Raw genomic sequence first — 23,912 nt, 5'->3', positions numbered from 1 at the left:
TATTGCAATATATGCTTGTGTGTTTTGACCTGACTAAAGTAATGAGGAAAGATTTTGCCTTCTGCAGAATTATTGAATTTCTTCAATGTGTTATACATGAAAATCTTTCAGTTCCTTAATATCAGCATGGAAAGAGGTGTGGACCTGCCTAAATGAGCCAAACCTTCCTTCATCGGGTGGTTTGTTCAAATGTGTCGCTGGAGAATTTTGTCACAGATATATATATCTGGTATATAGTGGGTAGTTAAGCCACAAGTAAACATTACAGCTTTACCTAAAGGATAGGCATGAATAGCCATTAGTTTCACAGGAAGGGAGGAAATGACCCTTTTCCTGATTGTCAGGTAGTTAAACCCGGTCTTTCCAGGGTGGATTTTAGTCCATGAGGTATTCAAACAGTGAGGACAAAGGAACAGTGAAGAATAACATTTCTAAAAAAAAGACCTAACTGTAAACAGCAGTAAGTAGTTGCTTTTTTGTGTTGTTCAGCTTAAATTAACCCTGAGAAAAACTAAATACCTTTTGTTTGAGCTAATTTGCAAATTCCTGGTTTGTACAATTTACCTGAATTAAGAAACATTGATGGGATGTTGATTAGTGCTGAGATTATCTGCACATACTAATAGGTAACTTGATAAGATCCAGTGGTCCCAGCAGTGGCTTTAATTGTCAGAACTATCAGGCAATTGTTGGCAATCCAGAGAAATTAAAGTTACTTTGGGCTTTTTTATTGCTTTGTAATTTGTGCTTTGGTTAATACCAGTAAAGCATTTCTGGAAGTTTCTCCCCTGTATATTTTTTCCATACATCCTGTGCTTTTGTTTTGTTTTGTAGGGTTAAAAAGCCCCCAAAGAATCAGAAGTGCTTTTAGAAATAACTTGCTTTTCAATAGACCCAGTTTATTCGCTGCTGGACGACCCAATGTCTATTATCTGTATGTAAATCCTCTACTTTGTTGTTTTTCCATCAGGTATGAAGTAGAATTTCCCTGCTTTGCAAGATCCAGGTGCACTGTATGCTCATGAATGCACATCCCTCTTCAGAGCCCTCTGGCATATTGGCTTTGATAACTTACCCAGTAGAAAAAGCACAAATAACACGGCAAAATAGAAATATAACTTCCAAATAGAGAAGGAAAAGACATGAAAGGAAAAAAGGTGTTCTTTTTTATTCACTAATTTTCTTCCATCATGTAACTTTCACAAAATTATCTGCAAAGATCACACTCAAATGATGTCAGTGGTTAATGGGTTGCAAAAAAGTGTATATTAAAAAGCCATATAATTTGTGACTCACCATTCCAGTTTCACTGTGTCTGAGCATAGAAAAAACTAAAACACTGAAAGATTTAGAGCCTAAGCTTACATTCTTTAGGGGTTTAAGATTTCCACTGTGGTTAATTGAAACTATATATGACTAAAATGCTGCAGTTAGATATAAAGAGTCAACAAGCAGAACTAAACCCTTTCTTACTTAATGCAATTTTGTCTGTAAAAATCTGGGGTTTTTTGGTTTGTTTTTTTTTCTCCCAGGTATGTTACTATGCTGGTTATACTGTGCAAATTGGGTAATTGCTCATCAATCAAAAGTCCTTTTCAATGGAAAAGAAGAAAATGTCAGTAGGACAGAGAGGTAGAAAATTATTTTAAATGCTGTAATCTGCTATTCTTGGGAAAAAAAAATCTAATTTCCTGTGAAATTAGGAATTCATTCATCCATTCATGCTAACTTCCTCTGCAAAGTGACTTCTGGGCCCTCAGCATTAGGTATTTCCTATTTGGTGCAGTGGTAAGGAAGGGTGGGGAAAATTGCTCCATGGGGTTTAATCCTCCCTTGATTCTGAAGGATGGAAGAGCTGAGGTATCAACACCAGTATGTTACAGTAATCACAAACTTGTTTTTAATTTATGGTGAAGGGAACAATGCCTTAGGGGCAATCCTTCACTACCCCAAACTGCAAGAATCTTTTGCACTCTCCAGAATACTCCCTTCACCGAGAAGGTGAAGAGCATTTGGAAAATTGGTGACTGTTTGCTGGGGGTTTTATCTTTTTTGTGGATCATGTCTGGGGGTATCTACCTCTTAATTTCCTCTTCTGTCCTGCTGAAATAGTACTGAGCAAACCTTTGAATTAACTGCCCTACAATAATTAGGTTTGGCAAAATACCTAGAGAGACACAGACTAGTGTGCCATTAAAGGTGAAAAAACCCTCAGCAGATCTGCTGTTAAAAGGTGCCTCTATTTGCCCCAGCCCAGTATTTACAAAAGAAAATAATTACGGTTAAAAGAGCTTTAATTAGTGAAGATTCACCAATCAGTAACTAGAGAAAATAGTAAATCTTTAAAATACAAGAAATAAACAAGTGAGGTGCTTTCCTCAGGCAACCCCCCCTGTTTGTCCCAATATATTCCCAGGAATCCTGCTCCCCTGTCCTTTCCTTATGGTCCAGGAGCTCTGTGCATAATTCCCATCCTCCTTTCATGGAATTAGAGGCTTTCCCACTCATGTACAATGTACATGTAAAACTTTAATATACATGTATAACTTTCAAAGTTATAATGGCAGAACAAGAAGAACTGTCATGGAGGAAAGACAGAGAAGACTAGTTTTGCTAGAAGGAGTTTTTGGTTCCTGTTAAAACAATCTGTGGTCTGTGAAACTAAAGAGAGTTGCTTAAGAGCTGATAGCTTTGTTAACCTGATGCTGAAATCCCAGTTTAGCTGATCTCACTAAGCATTTTACTTTTCCGTGGGTTTTTGGTATTGGTTTTTTTGGTGATTTTTGGCGGGGTGTTTGGGTGGGTTTTTTTGTTTGTTTGTTTGTTTGTTTGTTTTTGGTTTTTTTTTCGTTTTTTTTTTAATGCTTAGTTGGTTTGTTGGATATTTTTCTTCCTAATTTTTCACTGGAATCAATAGATTTGCTATCTGGAAAATTTGGCCTTTACTAGATTCAATCGGTGTTGCACATCTTACATGTTTTGCATTAGTGACAGCGGACTACCACTATTAGATTTTTGTTTGCACTGGCAGGGTAGACTGGCAGATGCTTAGCTGATTTAAAATGGTATGGTTAGTGTGATACCATCAGAGTCATGTAAGCTGTGGTAGGTAGATACTAGAGGAATAATATTTCCATTTTACTGACTGAGAAATTGAGCGACATGGAGATCGTGAGGCATGGCCACAAAACCTCATCAGGCTCTTTACAGAACTGGGAGTCAGGCCCAGTCACCTAAAATCCAGTTCAAATTCCTGGCCAGTGTTACACTATCTGACAGAGAGAGTCACTAATTAGTGTTTTGAAGATCTTACTTCTCTCTTACACACAAAAGGAGATTAATCTACTAATCCTCAATACCGAGTGAATGTATCACACTGTACAGTTACAAAATGATGCTTTCAGTGTGACTTTTTAAACATCTTTCAGCTCATTCAACATTATTTTCTATAAACCAGAGTGCTTACAAAGGAATACTGTTCATCCTCTCCTCTGCAGAACAAAAAGCAGCCCACAACTGTAAGGTCTCTTTCCATTCATCAGCCACCACATCTGTTGCTTGCTTGGACACCGACCAAAATGATTCATTCAAATGTCTAACATTTATTTTTGGTGAAATACTGGGATTATACAGCATGGCAATATTTCAAAAATGGGTCTAGAAAACCAAGGGAAGTTGGAAACAACTTCCTCAGCTGAAAACAAACACGGCGTTATATCATCCTGCAGCTTTATTAGAGGGAAGGCGGTGGCCAAGTGAAGCAGCTGGAATCACACTGAAGTGACTCTGAACTCTGCAGATCATTTCATTCCTCCTTCTGCTACAGAGCTCTGATCCCTGATTTACAGTGTCTTTTGTTTCAAAGAACTAAGCAAGGTAGGTCAAACTCTCTTATATTTATGATCTTTCTCTCCCTTCCCTTCTAAATAGTGAGTCTACAGCTACAACAAATCTTGCAGGCAAATGTTGTAAGGTGGAATAACATATATTGGCTAAAAGAGCTTCTTGGAAGAATGTGATACTCATTTACTTCAAAGGTTACTTTGAACCACCCCAGCTCCAAGAAAAGGTATGAAAATGTGTGTGAATTTAATTTTTAATTACTTTTGAATATGTTAATACACACTCCAAGGAGTTTTACCCGTCAGCAAATGGTAAGTGACCCTGACTTAAATCTCTCTCTCCCCTCTGTGTTCCATAGCGTGTTGGATTTAATTTTTTTATTTGCTCAGAGATAGTGTGTCTTCTATAACTATACCAATTTCCAGTATAATTAGTTAAAAATACATCAGCTCTGATCTGGACAGATTCTAGAACAGAAACTGGAAATCATTTCTACTTAAATGGCAGATTAACAGAATACTTCTGAAGAACTGCAGTTCTGCAGAATTAAATAAGGTTTCTGTGGTCTCAGCTGGAAAGTGTGTGTGTTTTCCCTAACCATTGTGGAATAAGGTAGGATGTGGATCTAGCTTTCAGTAAGTGTATTGGAAGTGACAATAAGATTTGAAGCCTTGTGTGCTACCACACAATGAGACAGGAATAAATTCCACCTGCTATTCTCACTTAGTGATAACAGTGTCATTGTCACCTGTCGCCTTTCTAAATGTGATCTTGCAAGCTAAACAATATCCCAGACCTGTTTTTGTGGACTTAGAAAACATGTATACACTGAACATTGTCTGTGAATTAAAACACATTTGATTTCTACCTGAATAAAATAGTATCACTGAATAATATAAAAAGCTTATTAATTCATAGCTAAGGAGAAGAGAGTGACTAAGGGTATGTCAAGGTAAAGTAGTTTGTCAGAGGAGATTTGTAGAAACTGATTTCAGGATTAACTTACTTATGATAGGATAGCTTACTTTCATTATCACAGTGCTATTGTTCTGCCTCAGAACTGGGAAATGCAAATATTTTTATAACCCAATTTAATTTTGTTTGATGTCACTGAAACTTCTGGCCAAATTTAAAGCATTATCAGCATCTTATGCCAGACAGATAGGACAGAGGTTCTGTTACTTTACTTCAGTCCTAGGGATTTTTTGTGTGCCATAAGTGAGTCCACTTCCCTTGAATGGAGAATCTCTTTGATTGTGGCACAGTGGAAGTTATTTGACTCTGGAGAATGAATTTATGGTTTGGATTCTCTAATTGCCTTTGTGGAAAAGTCAGGGAAGCTCTGTCTAAGGATTCCTAGTTAGGACCTGATTACAAATTTTTGCTGCATGGGTGACAGCAGAAGAAAACTGTTGATCAAAATAATGCAGTTTCCATGTCCTGTGCATTATATATTCTTTCTTTTAATTTTAAGAATTTCTTTTTCTGCTGACAGCCAAATGAACAACTTCTGAAATGCTTCAATTTTTTGTTTATTTTTTAATAATTTATATTGGTAAATTGATTCAAGAGGAAAACTTAGATCTGTTTCCTAATACAGCCAGTTGCATTAAAGAATTTTCTTCTCCTTGTGTTTTTTAACAGACACTTGAAGTTTGTGATCTGCTATTCGATATTAATTTTGAATTAATAACTCTGCTATTCCCAGCACAAAGCAGCAGCCAGGTTTCCAGGGGATTGAAATCTTTTGAATGGTCTTATTATTTGCTTATTTATTAATTTTATCTTATGGAATGTGCCAGCAGTTCAGCTGTCTCTCTTACTGTGGTGGCTGCTTCTCTGGCTAATTTGCACTCATTATTTCTGATAATGGTTTAATTTGTGTTCGTTCAGTCTGAAGCTAGCAGTTTCACCGCAGCGCTGGGCTCTGCTGTGGCTGGCTTTGCACAGGAGAGCTGACTGTGAGGAGCAGTTCCTTGTGGTCTCTTAGCAGAGGAAAGGGGCTGCTGTGACTGGGGTAGGCAGTGTCCAAGAGACAATTCTTCTAGAGGGGAGATGCCATTATGTGGACATGAGCTCTCTCACAATTTCTTTTATTTTTATAGTGTGCTTGGGGCTCCTGAGCCAAAAAGAAAAGTTATGTGTCCTTCCTCAAAGGTAGCATATAGTACTTCCAGGAGAGCTCAGCTACTTCTGTACTCTTTCTATCTCCAGTATGTTCCAGGGGTTGGGGGCCTTAAAGCAGGAGCAAAAATTCACATATTAGCCCATGGTTGCTTTTTTCCAAAAGGAATTCCTGCTGGCTTGTTGGTCCTATTTCTCTTCCCCTACCGAAGCTCTCTTGTCCCTTTCTGATAATTCTTGAAGGATGTATTTCAAGAATCAAAAGGCACAAGTATGAAGAACCAGAATCTTTTCACTCTATCCACTGAAGATATTTGCCTCTTTATTCTTTTGGCAAGTTATTCTGCTCCCAACTTTACCTTCAAATTTACTGTTTGGCTTAGGGCAAGATATGCCTCTTCCTTTCCCTACTCTTGTATGTGTTTATTCTGTTTAATTATAAACAAAGCAGGAATTGTCTTTCATTATGTGCTATAGTGCCTAGACTCTGTGAGGCTTTGATCTCCAGGACTAGGGCCTTTGGGTACTTTCCCAGCATAAAATACTTGCTTCTTTCAGCAAGTGTGAGCCTGGCACACAAGTTTTATTCCCTTCTGAGGCCTTCTAGAGGAGACAGAGAAAGCAATGTGTAGAAAGTTCTGTACAGTCAATGTAATGCCACTTCCTACACTCCCATCTCTTCTTTCCAGTGATGCCCTTTTAATGAGTTTCAGCCCCACATCATTTTCATGATATGTTTTGGAGATGTTAAGAACCATTGCCTATTTGAGAAACCTGAGTACTGTTAACTGAGGGTGTTGTACCATGTCTGGCAGAGTCAAATGAGAAGTGATTTGTAAAGGTAATATGGGAAGCCTGTAAAACCAGTATTTCCAAGCTCCTAATTTAACACTTTAATCACAGGTGCCATCTGTTCCTATCAGTGCTGGGGAGTGTTCCCAATACCATGTTAGGGAAACGGATAAATATCCAGTGCTCCTGAAACTGTGTTTAACAATGTGAATTTTTCAGTTTTGCAGGAATAAAGCCAGTACTTACTACAGACTTGATCTTAAAGTTAAAAAAAAAATAAAAAAATAGTTGGCTTTGTGTGAGTAGGAAAATTAGAATAACACTGATACAGGAGTAGACACCCTTAATCTACTGTACACAGTGACCCTAATATATTAACTGTGAGGACATAATAAAGTATGTTATCCAAAACATTCCAGCTGATAAGACATGTACTGTCAGTATTTTGGAATTAGATGTTCTTATATACTCATGCAAGTGTATGTGTCAAGAGTAATATAAGCATAGCAATATTACATTTATGCTAGAATAAACTGCTGAGTTATATAAATGAGGGGTAGAATAAACCTAGGAAAACAGAGATTCATTTAGAGGGCAGTACACAACCAAGCATACTGTAATAAATGACTAGGAAATTGAATAGGATATCAGAAGGCATATTAGAGGAATGAGTTGTGGTTCTCTGAGTTATTTTTTAACTCTTCTTGTTAAAAGGACTGTAAGTATAGCAGATTGTAACCTATTTTTTATCTGCTATTCAATAGATATTTTGTATCTTGCTGGAGAGAATGTTACTTTGGATTTTTTCTGTAATGATCTGTTGTTACCTGCAATACCTTTTGAATGGCTGTTGTCTAACATATGTTTAATTGCCTTAATTAGTCTGCTGAGTCAACTGCAGAAAAAAAAAAATCTCTGCATTTACTCTGTATCCTCTACTCTCACTTTACTATTTTTTGTTTGGAGGAGTTGTGGTTAAAGCATGTGTTTGTTGAAACAGTACAAGCATTTAAAGAACATGCTCGGAGCTGCATGATCATGTAATGATCACATGAATGCTAGTCAGAATATTCTTTCATCACAAATACGTGAAACAGTTGCAAAGTAAAAATTCCAAGTAATTTTTGCATGAAAACCATAAAAAGCCATAATTAATTAGAAATGCAAGCATTCATTATCCCATCAGTCCAGTCACTACGAAGCTGAAGCACTTAAATTTTTAAAATCAGATATCTCTGTTGCTCTAGGTATGTAGTTGTTATGGTGGCTTATAGCCAAAGAAAATTCTGCTGGCATTTGAGGAGGAATAGAAAACACGTGAAGTGCATGGAACAGCACTTGTTCAGTGTGCTAGCTCAGAGCCAGCAGGATTCACGGTGTACCTGCTGGCTCTGAGGTGTGTGCTGGGACTGCTGAGACACAGCAGTGGGGATGGCAAGCAAAGGGTGCAAATCCAGGCTGCTTTTCTCTTCCCTGTGAGAAACCAGACCAGGAGCAGCAAGGGCTGCCCAGGTAAGTGCTGCCTTCCTCCACCACAATGAGCTTGATGGCACAGAAGGGGCCTCCCTTCAGGAAGGAAAAGGTCTCCCAGAGGTGCAGCTGTGGTTCTTCACCATGAGAGAAGGGACAGTGCTAGGTTTGAGAAAGGAGGATAGGGCTGTGGTTGAGCTGCTAGGCAGGGACTCTGGATTTAGCACTTGGTTTGATCAGAGACTTCCTGTGGGTCATGCTCAGCATTCTGCACTAAACCAGGCTGATGAACCAGACTTCTCACTTGAACCTCACTTCAGTAAGGGTTGTGAATACTGAAGCATTATGACTGGGTATGTAAATACTTTGGCAGTGCTGGCACATACAATACGTCAGACAATTTTAAAATCTTGAGTGTCACTGTTCAGCTGTCTATTTTTTTTTTGTAAGAATATTAATTTTTTTCTCTAAAAAATGGTGCTACTTTTAAGTGTTTCACAGATATGACCAGTCATTTCCTGACTCTGATGTACGATTTTTATGGTTACATGATTTGCAGTGGCTACAGCAACTCCAACTAAAGAAATATTAAAAATTACATTCTTACTTTTAGCTGTACTAGCAGAAGGGAATAAGAGCAGAAACAAATGCTAACTATGGAGTTATCAAGTGCTCTCCCCTTCGCCAGTGCACGTCCTGGGGATGTCTGGGTTTCTGTGTCATCTTTGGGAATGGAAGACTTGGTGCTTGGGATCAGCTTGAAAAGAAATCAGTTTCAATGATATGCAGTTGCTGTTTGCAGACATGTATCAGGTCTCTGATTGTGGAAATAGGACACTGCTCAATTGCAGCCATTATCTGGAAGATATTTTATATTCAGGCCAGAACTACTGTGATACTTTTCCTACTACATCAGCCTTATTTAGATATGAAGTTGGATTTTCTGTTTTCTGTGTTGGCAAAACTGCTGGTCTGAAATTGTAGATTTTCCAGTAGTAACTGAGTCTGTGCTGTATGAGTTTGTTAATCCTGTAGCACTCACTTTGTGTGAAGTGTTATCAGGCTATTATCTGGTCAAATGATTCAATACCACAGATGAGGTGGTGTGTTATGACTAGCAGGGTCGTGTTTGGCCTTGCTTGAAGAAAGTTAATTTTGGCCTAAGTTCTAGGACATGTCTAGCTAGTACGTTGTAAATACATTTCTAACACTGCTTTGCTGAGAGACATAATGGAGAATGATTGTTATTTGCATTCCTTCCTTATCTGCTAGAACAAATACATCTATATTGAGGCTCAAAAACATTTCCAGTCACATGTCATATCTGTTGTCACATGTTGTTATCTGTTGTTGTTATGTTGTGAGTTCAGGATGACATCTGAAGTAATTAGGTTACCATATATCTAATCACCATTAAAAGGATAGTCAAAAGACAATTGTTTGTGTATGTGCCTGTAAAAGAGAAAACATAGACACAAGCCTTGGTTCTGCTTTTGTGTATACCAGCTTAAAATGCTCCTTACCTAGTGGCTTTGTCGGCAGGGCCAACTTTAGGCTTATGCTGTAGCACAGCTATGATTTGTTTTTGTAGTATGAAGGTATCAGGCACCTGCTATAGGAATGTTTCTGCATAAAGGCAAGTGTTACCTTGGCTTTGTCCTTTTGAGGGAGAAATGTGAATCTATGGCAGTCTGTAATTTCATCAGTATTCCTTGTGTGTTTTCAGATCTATCCTATGTCTTTGTAAAATGTTTGCCAGAAATACATGTGTGTACCTCTAATGAATTTGCTCAGCCTTCTGAGTTTTGAACTTTACAAATAAACTACCAGGTGGATTTCATGTTTATGTTTTTGAAGCTAGATAAATTCAAAATTTGTCGCCTCAAAAGTTCCAAGAAAAAATTATGAGGGCTCGCAACTGAATTCAATATCTGGATAAACTTGCTGCCACAATATGACAAGGAGGCTCCAAGTGACCTTTTGTGAAACCAGTTGTTGTCCAGCTTTTGACTCTTGCAAATGACAGAAGTTGAAATGATGCAATCAAATAAGCTTTTCTTTAGCCACAGATGACACAATGGAAAGTGATGTGCTCACAATTGTTAAAAAGACATTGATAGGAGGGTTTGTGTAATGTCTTCCCTCTATGAACTGAACTGTTGAGACAGCCAACCCTCCAAACCATAATTTTCTAGTAAGTCAGGACCCATTACTGTGACCTCTGAAACCAATACAGCTGGCCAAAGGCTCTAACAATGTTTGTCACACTGAAAAAATAGATTTGGGGACTACCACTCAAATATTTGTGTTAACTTTTAACTAACATGGACAATGAAAAAACTCTTCCCTTTGACCTGTCTGTAAAATTCAAAAGTAATGAGGACCAAATGTGTGAGAGAGAGAGGTTGTGTGGGCTGAGCTTGAATTTGTGGTAAAGACTGCCAGTGTAATTCAGTTAAGTCCTAACTTGTGTGGTGCCCAGGGAACTTTGAACCCCCAGGAGGACTTTGCTTCAAGTGAAGTGGGTGGAAATTGCAACTTTTTTGTTTGTTTTCTTCTATTTTAGACTGAAAGCCCAATGTCATTTAATTCCAAAGCCTTTGCGCTGACCTCAGGGCTGAGGTGTGGAGGGGTCGAACAGGATGCTTGTGGCATAGCCATGAATAGGTTCCAAAGTACTGTCCCATGTCATAACTCTAAGGCCATTCTTAGTGTGACAAGAGCTGTTCTATTTTTAGGCAGATCAAATCCTTTGTCCAAGTTGTCATTATGGCTTAGCTATAATAGTGGCAGAGGACACGAACTCTAGGTACTTTTAGTAGAAAGCTGTGAATATGTCAACTGAGATCCAAGTCTGTAATTCCCTGCTGAATTTCAGAGAAAGACTGTTCATGCAACACTTGATTAAGTCTCTTCCCAGCAGTTCTGTGGCTTTATATTTTAGAAATATTTCCTGATTATCTGTATTTCTTAGTAACTCTGCTTTCTCTCCTAAGATCTAAAAGTGCCAAGAGCCATCCTGTCATTTAGAAATTAACTTATGTTTTACAGAAGAGGACAGGAAATGAAACCTCCTGGTCAACTGTTTTCATAATTAAGCAAGTGAATCAAGGAGGCTCAGTTTTCAGAGCTGCTTGTGGCTCAGCAAACAGGAATGGACTCGTCAAACAACTGCGGAGTGTACACTTTACACAGGGTGTTTACTATTGAAAATAAAACTTTAAAAAAAGGACAGGATGAAATCTAAACTCGGTTATATTAATCCATATGCAATAGAACACTGTTCTGTAACCTGTGGCTGCTCCCAATGCTTATTGGCAGGCCCCTAACCACACTTTCCTGTTTATTGAAAAATGTTTTCCATGCACTGGCTCCCCAGACCGGCAGACACTGAGCCAGTGAACTCCACCAAACCTCCCTTACCCTTTCTAGCAGTTGCCTTAAAGCCAAGCAGAAACTGCTGTCTGGAAGTATTGTTTTCTCTACTGAGCCTCAGTTTGCAAACACATTGATGAGAATTTGTCCAGCTTGGAAAGTAAGCCATTTGTCAAAGATTATACAGGAAATTAGTGACAGAATAAGGAATACAATTAGATTTCTTCACAAGACCTAGACTTGAACTGCAAGACAGTTTTGACTCTGGAAATTTATTAATTTCAGAGTCATGTATTAAGAGATAATGTGTTTCAGGACCTCAGAGAAACATCCCTGCTGAATTATGGTTAATGAAAACAATCTGTGTCCTCATTGATGTAATCCAGTATAACTCCACTGACAATCACCTACTGCTTATCTTTTTCAGGACAGGGCTTAACACCATGAGTCTGCTATAGAAGTGCTTCATCTATCTCAATGTCAGAAGTAAAAGTTTCTGGGCTTTGCAAATGTAATTGGCAGTCTTTTCTGAGCCCTAGCCATAGAGTCTAATTTCAGCATCTGTGCACTGGGAGCAGTGGTAAACAATGTTTCTTCTGCTTTTTTACTCCCACTGCTAAAGAAGACTCCCTGCACTGAAGACTAGAGTTAAAGAGGAGGAAAAATACAAGCTTGGAAAAATAATTGCATTCTAAAGGTGTGCTCTTTCATTGGAGGTTTAAACTACAGGAGGTTTGGGAAATATTTGGCATTTATTTGGATATGTGTTTTTTCTCCTGTGATACATCATCTTTAAAATGCTAAATATAAAATTAACATTGTTGGGCAGTAGGCAAATGTTTATCGTTGTCATTACAACAGGAAATTTTTTTGTTTAGTTGCATAAATCTGATTTGAAGGTACAGTTTTTTGGGTAGGCAAACCCACTTAAAAATCCAATTGTTAACCTGACTGTCCTCTGAAACTGTCCAAATCTAATGTTCCAGATGTTAATGGTACTGCTCCATGTTTATACTCTTCTCTCAGCAGCTGTTAAGCTGTTTGAAAAAATTACTCAGATGGGTGGTGGTGGTATTTAATGCAGAATCCACCCCCAAGGGGCATATAATTACATAAATGCAGCCCAATAAGTATTATTTGTCAGGACAGCAAACCAAATAACATTCTTTCAGCCTGATGTAAATCACAAATGCTATCATAGCCTCTTGACAGAACAGGCTGTGCTGACTCTTACTACATATTTTTTTAATCAAGAGATATAAAATTACACAACCTTTGCTTCCCTTCCCTGTCTATCCATCTACAAATGGGACGTGTAATCCTGTTAATGCGTGTGCACATGCGTAGCTCTGCTGCTGTGAGTAATCCTTTCAGACTGGGTGAATTACTTTTTGGAGGAAAGGTAAGTGCAGGAATACAAGCTTGGAGATGTGGTTGTGCAGGCAGTGTGCTCTGGAGACCCCTCTCGGGTTGTCCTTAACATGCTGTAATTAATGGCATTACAGGAATGCAGGGCTGAGTTCCAGAAGCGCGGGCTGAATTTTGGTTTAGGGATGAAGAGAGCACTCAGAAATTCAGCAGTAAGATAAATCATAGTACAGCTAATTGACTGCTCTCAGGCACAGGTCTTCAGTGCAGCTGAGTCCAGCCAAACTATTCAGCTTTAAATGACGACAGAGTTTTGCAGAAAAAATTGTTTTGATCATTGCAGAGACTTTTGTCTGACTGTGGCTACCTGTGATGTGCTGCAGCTTTGTCTATACTGCAAACTAACACTGTGAAATAATAGTGTGAAATAACTTCTGACTGTTTTTCTTTCTGTTGTTCAAACTCTGTTTCCAGTCTGTTTTCCTATTAATTTCTTTTTTCCCTTCTGTTTTGGTTTATATTCCATTTTCCCTCCCCCTCACCTTCCCTCCTACTCACAGAAAGAATTTCTATGAGAAAAATCATGTTGTACTTGCAAGTTACAGAAGCTTTTGCAAGAGAAGAAAACTGAGAAAATTCTGTAATTCTGTCTTTAAAAAAAAAAAAAAAAGAGGACACAGAAGTGTTTTTATTTATAGCTCTTACAGTGTGTTTTTTGTTCATGGGAAGCTTTACTTTCTTTCATGTATTACCTGTTTCTCAGCTCACTAGTGGAAGAACACCGTAGTGTGTATTATCCCTGCAATATGTTCTATATATTTCTTTCTCTACATTCTCTGCTGTATTAAGGAAATCCAAGATGTTAAATGTGCCTGAAAGTCATAAACCCATGAACTTTTAGTTGCTGGAGAAATCGCTGTCTGTCATTTTGTTAACTATAATTTGAGGCAGGGTGGTGGGTGAAATTTTACAGAAGATGGTCCTGGCATTTTAAGTGATTTTTTTCCTGTATAGATGTCGAATGCTCCTCTGATTTTAGACAGATATAATCCATAAAACTTGCTTCACACAGGAACAGAGCAGTAAAGTACAAAACCTGACCAGAAAAGAATAGCACAATCATACTTCAATAAAACTTTGTGTCTGGTCTCCTAGAAATTTATCAGTGATACTATGCTCAGCGCTGTCTGTTAAGAAATTAATGTAAGGAAAACAGTTATTGAAGATTTTAAGTTCTGTTTTGATTTGAACATTTCTTGAAATGCCTGTGACCAAATTTCTTTAGGAGTTTTGTGCAAGCAACTGACAGATAAAGGTGACAGATTTGCCAAACTAAGGCAATGTTTTTGGTTTATGATCAAAAACTTGAAAGGATTGCAGTTTACTATTTACAGTGCAGTAAAGCATTTCTCCTTTGACCATTTCATTTCTTTTCTTCCCCAGAAAGCCACTCTGCAACATGACATTTGAAGATTTTGAGAACTACTCTTATTTCTACGATCTGTCTGAGGAAGATGAGTCACCCCAGTCCTCCCTCAGCATTGCCCATATTATTTCCCTTTTCTTTTACAGTGTGGCATTTCTGCTGGGAGTGCCAGGTAATGCCATTGTCATCTGGTTTATGGGCTTTAAGTGGGATAAATCTGTTTCCACACTCTGGTTCCTGAATCTGGCCATTGCAGATTTCATTTTTGTTCTCTTCCTGCCCCTCTATATTACATACGTGGCAATGGGCTTCCACTGGCCTTTTGGGAAGTGGCTCTGCAAAATGAACTCATTCATTGCACTACTTAATATGTTTGCCAGTGTTTTCTTCCTGACATTCATCAGCCTTGACCGCTACATCCGCCTGGTCCACCCCGTCTTTTCCTACAAATACAGGACTGTAAAGAACACCCTCCTTCTGAGCGGGGTCATTTGGATGTCAGCAGCAATTATTGGTGGCCCTGCCTTATACTTTAGAGACACAGCTACGGTTCTCAACAATGTCACCATTTGCTACAACAATTTCCACGTGCATGACAAAGAACTTATTTTGCTGACACATCACATTCTCATTTGGGTGAGGCTTGCCTTTGGTTACCTCTTTCCTTTAGTGACCATGGTTATTTGCTACTCACTGCTGATTGTCAAAGTGAAGAGGAGAACTGTATTGACTTCTAGCAGGCTTTTCTGGACCATCACTGCTGTAGTTGTAGCTTTTTTTGTCTGCTGGACACCATATCATATATTCAGCATTGTGGAGCTGTCTGCTCACCATGATGAAAACCTGCATGACTTACTGCAGGATGGCATTCCCCTCTCCACTGGCCTTGGTTTCATCAACAGTTGCCTCAACCCAATCCTCTATGTTCTGATTAGCAAAAAGTTCCAAGCCCAGGTGAAGAGCACGGTGTCTGAGGTGCTGAAGCTGGCCCTGTGGGAGGTGAGCCGCTCGGGCACGGTCAGCGAGCAGCTCTGGAGCTCAGACAACGCGCCCGTGCACTGCTGTGAAACTGCCCACTGACTGCTCCAAGGGAGCTGGCAGGAGATTTGCAGGTGTTCTTGACTTCACATCTGCCAGTCAGATGTGTATCTTTGCATAGACAGTTTTCTGTAAACAGCTGGCTTAATTGCACTTGCTGCTTTAATGGAAAGGTTTCTTAAGGGATACGTGGTTTGGATGTGTGCCCTTGCAATGCACATACAGCCTGAACTGAAAGTTATCAGCATAGGTGGAATTACTCTAACTGGGCTTTTTGCTGTGGGCTGTTGTTGTGATCCTGTTGGTTTGCTGTGGTTCCATACCTCAGTGATATCAAAAGAACACATAATAAAAATATCCCTCCTTGCCATTGCTGATACGAATCTTAATGGAGACATTCTCATCGAAGAGGCTGTGGCTGTCCATCTCTGGGTCATGAGTCTCCTGATTGCCTGGTACTGCCCCAAGGAGGAATCCCCTGGCTACATCCCACCTAAATGAAGCTATCAGTGGCTCCACTCTGCACCTGGAGAAGAATCCCAAGATGGAGAACCCTGAATTGCTGCCTTCTATTGTCAAAAAAGAAAAATATGGAAATAAAACCTGTCTTCTCCAGTGCTCTTTAACTTATACTCAAAACTAAGAAAGGAGACCCTGTGTTTGGGTCACTTTACTGTATATTGAGCACCAGCTGGGTGCAAAATACTGAGCTGATGTTTCATATAGGTATTAGGCTTATTTGAAATGTGCAAAGCATTAGTGAAAATATTTCCTACAGGTTCTGTGCAGCATTTCTTCTTCTATGTTTAAATCTACATAGGTTTACAACTAGTGATTCTTCTTTATTGCTCTTTCAAGCAAAGGTAAAGAAATAATATAACATTTTGTTTGGTTAGGGTTAGGGTTTTGAAAACCACAAAGCCCAGGGCTCCAGGCACACTGCAGCTGCAAAGGGCATCTCAAGGGGAACACAAAACTGCCACAACATGCCTTCCTTCACAGCTTTTTCCCTGCAACCATCCCTTAATGTCAAGCTTAAAAAAGGGTGGAGTGAATTCATCAGTATTCTTTTACAAGTCTATCGCCGAATTCAGACTTCTTTTCTAAATAAGAGGCAAGACAGTTCATCCAGGAAATGGAGTCCATTCCCATAAGAAAGATGAAGTCCCAGTTATGCTGTATTCTGTTCCAACGTGTTGCTTGCTGCAGAGTCACACATGCACCAATGCAAATATATATATGCTATGTGGAGGGAACCAATTTCTGATGCAATTCCACTTAATTAAACAGTTGAATGTGGGACAAAACTCCACTGAAAGCAAAAGCATAGAGCTTTGGATAAATTTGAACTGTTTTTTGCTAGTTATTGGCCTAGGCATATAGAATAAAACTGCCTTTCAAGTAATTTACCTAGTTTATATGGCCTGCCAACGCAGTAGCATTTATGCTATAATTGAGGCCTTATATGTAAATAGATTTGCTTTTGTATAAAAAATATATATATGCATAAGCACATCCATTATTTGTAGCTGCACAAATAGAAACAGCCTGACTGTGGTCTGTAACTATTTCTTTGGGCTCTGGTTCCAGAGTCTGAGAGTCAGGCAGGATCAGTGGAATTTCAGTGTATTCCCCTTTGGGTTGAAAAGCTGGTAAGCAGCATTCTTCCTTTGAGTCATTTGCTGCCTGGTACATAGTTGCTCATCATAATATTTTGGCACCATGCTGCTGTATGTGCCTAAATCAAACATTTTGCAGTTTTTCTTCACATGTTCCCTGACATCTTTCTAAGAATGATGTACTCTCCTGGCTGTGGTCCAAGTGAAGTAATAAAATTTTCTTTTTTCCAAAGAGTATGTTCATTTACTTTTCTTAGCAGCAATGTGTGGTGACTGGCTTTTCTTATAACAGTTCCTTCCCAAAGATTTTGGAAGGTGAAATCAAACACTGGCCCTTTCTACTATGGGATTTCAGGTTCATGTCAGCTTTCTTCAGCTGTGTGCACACACACGTTCCTGTGTACACCACAGAGGCTGATTTTCAAATGGGGGAGCATGTATTTCCCATCTTGCATAAAGGATCAGAAAGCGTGGCCTGAAGCAGACAGGGGGAAGACAGAGGATAGAATTGAAAAAAGCCAAAATCAGCCTTGATCTATGGCATTAGGTGGATTAACAATTGTGCAATGTAACTGCTACCGTTCACACCAAGATCAGTTACAGAATTATCTAAGTCATTTCTTAAAGAGTAATGCAAGATATCTACACAAAACAGATAATGCTCTGCTTCTGTTTCCAAAGAGTCTCCACAACAATGCCAACAATTCTATGCTGTTTGGACTGAGGAATGCTCATTCGACTCACCACAATGGAAAAAAAGGGCCAGAAAAAGGAAAGGAACCTGTGTCATCATGCAAAGAGATACTACAGAAATAGCTATTGACACATTTCATAATGGACAGGTTCTAGTTACTTTTATCTTCTTTCTGGACAGTTTGTGTTTCTGAAGGTTTTTATGTAGATTAGTTTTGCTCAAACTGTTTTCCCAGTATTCCCGTATAGGACATATTGAAATTACGGAATTTTCTCCTGATCCCTCTGCTACGGGCCGCACTTGGGACACTTTCCTCATTTATTCCAGGGTGCTGATTTTTCACAGACACAATGACACAGTAATATACCAGCACATACCCAAACACCACCTAAAAACACCTAACACAAATATGTGTGGATTGAGCAGAATAATCTTGCCCACATACCTACCTATTTTTTCACTGTGCTCCCTAGGGTTTTTTGTTTCTTTTGTTTCTGTGCAAATTTCTTTTTAATATCAGGATTTTAAAAAAAACCTGCCAAAATTCAACACACACAAGAAATCTCAAGAACCAAAGAGTTTGAATGTGTATGCTTAGCATAAATTTAACACACGAAAATCCAGTCTGGCAGGTCACATAGATGACTCAGTGTTGCATTTTAACAAAGTTACCATCTAAAAATCCAACCATTTTATCCACTTAGGGCTTTAATATGAAAGCCAAGAAAAGAGTATCAAGGTAAGCAGCACATTAAATGGGAGGTCAGAGAAAGTGATGGCCAAGATAATAAAACCTGTATTTTTGAGGCAGAATTTTTAATAACTTGCTTGCCTGATATGGTGCTTGGCAATTTCTTACTTTTAACAGCACCATAACAGAATTGGTAAAACTAAGCTATATGATTTAGCAGAAGCAACAGCTAGAGAATTGCCACAAAAAGGGTACTGTTCAGGAATTAGGTTTATGGAAGGCGGCAAGTGAGCCTGTAACAATACTCACTTTCAGATCTTTAACTAGGCTTTAAGCCTCTAACACGCAGATTTTTTTTCTGAAACAAATTATAAACAAAGCTCTTACATAATCTGAAGTTGGCAGACCTTTAAACAAGGAGAAAGAGGACCTGCTGTGCCAGATAACCACACAGATGCTCTGCGAAAAAAACAACAAAAAGAGTTACTTAAGATGCAGCTGTCAGACTCTGACACTGGGCATCTTCATCTCCGAGTGACCAATGTGGCACATAAAAGGATTCCATTTCATGGTCACAATAAATCCTGCCAGTCCAATGTAAGGCATAGAATTATGAATTTGTTTAGAAGCTTCACAACTTTGACAGCTTCTACATTTGTATCATTCCTATAGACAGTTTTTGGGATTTATTCCTGCTGGTTCTTCAATCGCTAAAAGAAATGTCAAAATCAATCTAGAAACCAATCTGGAGCTGAGTAAACAGCTCAAACTGCTGCTAATTTCACTGCTTTTTATACCCTTTAATGTGTTTGCATTGCCAGCTATTTTTTCTTGTTAAAAGTCAAGTTGATGGGGTAGGTAGACAGAGCCTGCAGCCCGTGTCCAACTCCGGCTCCGTGCCCAGGGGACCGCCGGGCTCGCAGCGCCCCCGGGAGGCACCGCCCGCGCCCCACACGGCAGCGGCTCCGCAGCAGCGGCGGCGCTTGCTGCGTTCACTAACACACAAAACTCCACGCAATTCCACTGCAAACGTTTCCAAGCCTCAGAGGGGAAAAAGGTCCAAGTCGTAGAACAGGTGAGAAGGCATCACGGAAGTGTCAGGCCTATCTCTGAGCACTGCAAGTCTTTGAACTGTTTCATCCCCTCTCTCACTGGAGTTTTAGCTGTCAAAGGCTGCGGTGTATTTGGTTAGTCACCACCCTTACTAAACAAAAGGAATTTATACTGTTTACCCACTAAAACATGCACTTTGACTGAGCCCTCCTTTCCCTTAAAACCATCCCTCCCCCCAGAGGGATGCCTTCCAGACATTTCCAAAGAAGCAATTTCCTCCACAGATGGTGGAAAGAGCATTCCAGTATTTTAAAGCCATGGTAATGTTAACTCATGCTCCTGGGTACTACAGCGAGGTGTCAGAGCAACCCTGAAATGCAGTTTCAGCTTCTACTTTACCCATTAAGAAAACCTTACATTTGTGAGTTGGATTACTCTAAGATTCTGAAACAAGAACAGACACTGCACATTTTTTGCAACAACATTTATTCTAGGTATATCAAGACTTAAATCTTATTGAAAGCAGCTACATCCATTGATTGTACATAATCTTCAAAAGCTGTTATTCTCTCTTCCAGCATATCTGTTCCAACTTTATCATCTTCAACAACACACTGAATCTGAAGCTTTTTGATACCATAGCCAACAGGTACTAGCTTGGCTGCAAAACAAACAAACAAAAAAATTTAGTACTCCTTTATTGGTGGAATCTCTTAAAAATACACTTTTAAGAGTGAACTAACCAAAGCATATAAAAACAGCCTTTGCTCCACATCATGGACCATCTAATTAACAACCCAGCATTCATTACAACTGATTGAAAAAGCTGCTTTCTGTGGACCTCCACCCCTTCCCCAAACCAGTGATGTGGGTGGGTAGAGGTGTTTGTTTGCTGTTTCTGTGGACCTCCACCCCTTCCCCAAACCAGATGTGGGTGGGTAGAGGTGCTTGTTTGCTGCACCAGGAATTGTACAGGGAGATGCAGGAGAGCAGAGCTTAAGTCCTATAGCTTTTAAAACCTGTGTTTGAATCTTAACCAGCCACTGCACTAATACACCTTTTCTGACCACTGCAGCTACCTCCATTTCGCTACCTCCATTTCATAGATCAGCAGTGACCACAAGTCCCACTACTCACATACTAACTATCCCAAGGGCCTGCACTCTCCCTCTCCCTGCTCTGAAATTCCCCCATACTTACAAGACCCCCAGACCAAGCCATCTGCTTGAATGCTTCGAACACACTCCTCTAATTTGGCCATGTCTGTCTCATCATCCCAAGGTTTCACATCGAGCAAGATTGATGACTTGGCAACAACAGCTGGTTCTGGGGGAAGAAAATCACCATGAAAAGATAGGCATCTCCCAAAATCTCATGAATATACTTACAAACTGGTTTTACAAGAGCAACTTGGCCAGTTTCATGAACAAGAACCTGCTCACATTGCTGTGACAGCCTCTGGAACCAGTGTACATTTCTGAACTACTGCAGCTGTTACATCCCAAGGTTCAATATGCAGATGCATTATGCATACACAGATTTAATTAGATGACAGTGTTTGTTACATAGGAAGTCCTTCTCAGAACATCTGAGAAGGAGCCTAATGCTGTGTAACAGTTTATTTTCCACAGAGGGAATACTGCAACTGCTACAGTTCTGAACAGTTCCAGACCAGTAGCTGTGGAGTAACTTGTGCACTGCAGCAGTTTCTCTAAACTTTTATCTCCATCTGTGTAGAAAGGCCAGACTCTGGAAAGAACAAGCAGGAGTGTATGAACCAGAACAAAAAGCATGTTAACATTCCTATTTGCTATGGAAGGCTGAGCTCACTGGCAATTCAAGTGAAGCTAATTACTCCTGTCTCATTGCAGTCAAGCTGATCTATTACTACAGTTAATTAGTCGTTCTAGCCATCCTGTCCAAACACATGAGAATTCTCTCAAGTGTAAAGATGAGAAAGCTCTCAGCACACATACTTTTGGACTTCTTTGATTCGTACTGGGCCAGACGCTCTTCCCTCAGTTTCTTTGCTTCTTCACTTTCCTGAAAGAGAAATTCCCAGTTACAGAAAAGCACTAAACCTCCACATCTCCAAAGCACTACTAAACTGACTGGCATCTACTCAGATAAAAACAAATCATCACACCTGTCAGCCGAAAGATGGTGATTTTTTGTTTTACTCATCACGTAACCAGTCAAAGTTGGACAGTTCACCCCATTCCAGCCCATTATTTTCTAACTTTGGAGTTTTTACCTTCCAAGCTTTCCTATTCTGCAAAGATAGCTACACTTGAAAATTGCAATGTCAAAAATATAAGTAACTTCAACTAGATCAAGGTGAAACTCTGCAAACATGTGGTTATTTCTAAAAAACAATAAGCAATAATAAAAGTAGAAAGAGGTCACAAGTACCTCCTCATCATCAGATCCAAAAAGGTCAATGTCATCATCATCTTTGCTGTCTGTGGCTGCACCTGTTGTGTCCTCAACATCAGCAGGACCATATTTTCCCAAAGCCTTCTTTACTCCTGGCAAGCTGAAAGAAAAATGCAGGTATTAGGAACCTCCTTAAGCATCAATGCAATCACTGCCAGTTTAACAATGCACCTATAAATACATTTATAATGAAAAACTTATGCTAAAAAGAGTAAAAATCCAGTTTTACTACTTGAAATCAGAACCTCATGAAAGACAGCCCTCAATGTTCCTGACATGCCAGCTGAGTAATCTGTGAATATGGGATTTGCTGTAGCTCATCAAAGCTGGTATGATCCTGCCCAACTAAGAAAATGGACAGGAAAAGCTTTCTTATTGGAATCCTTTATCTGCACTATATTCTACCTAGAAGGAATTACCAACTTCTTGTTCATGCTTCCCTAGAACACTTTCACTTGTTTAAAACCCATTAAGTCACTGAAAACACATTACTGCACGGTAACTGCTATTTTCCTATGTTTCAGTGAACACTTTACCCTAAACTCTCACTCTCAACAGGACAAGGGACCAGAACTCCCTGAATTTACCTTCTCTTGCTGCTCCTATAGTCCTGTTATCTTACAATAAGCTCATAATTGTATTGCTAATGTGAATGGCTGTTACTAAAGCCACAAAACTGGCTTTTGATTTCAGGAACCCTAAGCAGCTTCCAGATACTTTGTGACTACTTCAAAAACTCAGTTCCCTTTAGCATTACAAAAGCTTCAGAAACTACTGGAGATTGAAACACTCATTAGAAGTGTTTCCTTTAAAGAGCACTGAGGCTCAGAGGGAGCAGGGTAGCAGTACTGACCCTACCTGTGCTGTACCTTTCCAGAGGCCTGCAGTCTCCACGGATGTCAATACAGCACCTTTCATGAGCATATAAAACCACTAAAAGACAAAAGAGATACTATTTCCTTTCATCTCTCCTGTTCTTTCCATGTCCTTTGGTACTGCAAATCATTAATTTTGTCCTCCGTACTGACAAAAGAGGTTTGCTGTTTCAGGAGCTGTATGTGTTCCAACAACACAAAATGCCACGTGGTGCCAATGGAACCCAGTTTTGCTCAATCTCACCTTTGGTACTGCAAATCATTAATTTTGTCCTCCGTACTGACAAAAGCGGTTTGCTCCGTTTCAGGAGCTGTTTGTGTTCCAACAACACGAAATGCCACGTGGTGCCAATAGAACCCAGTTTTGCTCAAGCTCGAAGAAACAAATGCAACAATTTGTAGGCTAGGTCGGGGAGATATTGTACCTTCGGAGTTTTACCATACCTTGCCTTTTGCTTTTCATACGACTTAATGTGATTGTACCACCGGAGAGCATGGAACAATTCTGCAGGCGGAGGAGCAGCGATCGCTTCGAAGACTGCTATGTCAGCCTGCGAAGGGACGTACCTGCGGAGAACGAGCCAAATTACCTCCTTAGCTGGAGGAATGCAGGAACACGTGGAGCGGCGGCGGCCGCCCAGCAGCGCCGCCCGTGCAGCGGCCCGGGTGACTCTCCGCGTCCCCCCCGCTGGGCTCCGCCAGGCCCAACTCACGCTCCCCGCAGCCCCCCGCCGCCTCTCACCCCTCGATGTAGCTCTTATCAGCCAGGAAGTCATTGAGGACGCGGAGGCCCGCGGCGGACTTCAGGTCCCCGAAGCCCATGGCGGCGGCGCGCGGCCCAGACGCTGCGCCCGCCCCGACCGCCACCGCCGCGGGAAAGGGCCGCGGCGCGCCTGCGCCGGCCTTTTATAGCGCCGGTATCCCTCCGCGTCAGCACGCAGCTGTATTCCTCCGCGGGAGCGAGCCGCGAGGTAGCTCCTCAAGGATTGACTGCTGCAGCGCAGGGCGGGCAGCGGACGGGACACCAGAGGGGCGGGAAAGCGTCGAAGTAATAAGAGTGAAGCTGACTATAAACCCTAGGAAGGTTTGCGGCGTCACATGGGCTTTG

General features: G+C 40.2%; 2 protein-coding genes and 2 non-coding genes across 7 annotated transcripts; 1 reads left to right on the top strand and 3 right to left on the bottom strand.

The window, feature by feature from the left end:
- Window positions 1-409: 409 nt before the first annotated feature.
- Window positions 410-17,287, top strand: CMKLR2 (chemerin chemokine-like receptor 2). Of its 4 annotated transcripts, XM_041403291.1 has the most exons (5): window positions 423-460; window positions 1,533-1,632; window positions 3,729-3,876; window positions 3,960-4,069; window positions 14,416-17,287. In XM_041403291.1, the coding sequence occupies exon 5, from the start codon at window positions 14,432-14,434 to the stop codon at window positions 15,476-15,478; it is 1,047 nt and encodes a 348-aa protein (XP_041259225.1). In that variant the 5' UTR covers window positions 423-460; window positions 1,533-1,632; window positions 3,729-3,876; window positions 3,960-4,069; window positions 14,416-14,431; the 3' UTR covers window positions 15,479-17,287. The 4 variants fall into 4 exon arrangements, with proteins under 4 accessions (XP_041259227.1, XP_041259225.1, XP_041259224.1 ...); XM_041403290.1 differs by lacking the exon at window positions 3,960-4,069 and having other exon boundaries at window positions 425-460; XM_041403293.1 differs by lacking the exons at window positions 1,533-1,632; window positions 3,729-3,876 and having other exon boundaries at window positions 410-460; window positions 3,931-4,069.
- Window positions 17,288-19,858: 2,571 nt separating this feature from the next.
- Window positions 19,859-23,682, bottom strand: EEF1B2 (eukaryotic translation elongation factor 1 beta 2). Its single transcript, XM_041403289.1, has 6 exons — window positions 23,547-23,682; window positions 23,249-23,371; window positions 21,906-22,029; window positions 21,470-21,536; window positions 20,694-20,819; window positions 19,859-20,154 (listed from the first exon to the last, which is right to left on the bottom strand). Exons 1-6 carry the CDS (start codon window positions 23,624-23,626, stop codon window positions 20,000-20,002), a joined length of 675 nt encoding a protein of 224 aa, XP_041259223.1. The 5' UTR covers window positions 23,627-23,682; the 3' UTR covers window positions 19,859-19,999.
- On the bottom strand, window positions 21,046-21,179 carry LOC121335542. Its single transcript, XR_005952592.1, has one exon. It is a non-coding gene; the product is annotated as a small nucleolar RNA SNORA41 (small nucleolar RNA).
- Window positions 21,609-21,688, bottom strand: LOC121335539. The gene has a single exon (XR_005952589.1). It is a non-coding gene; the product is annotated as a small nucleolar RNA SNORD51 (small nucleolar RNA).
- Window positions 23,683-23,912: the final 230 nt, after the last annotated feature.

This window comes from Onychostruthus taczanowskii, unplaced genomic scaffold (genome assembly GCF_017590055.1).
Source record: "Onychostruthus taczanowskii isolate IOZ18803 unplaced genomic scaffold, ASM1759005v1 scaffold20, whole genome shotgun sequence".
NCBI lineage: Eukaryota > Metazoa > Chordata > Aves > Passeriformes > Passeridae > Onychostruthus > Onychostruthus taczanowskii.
The sequence above is the reverse complement of the archived record's forward strand: the minus strand, read 5'-3'. Positions and strand labels throughout refer to the sequence as shown.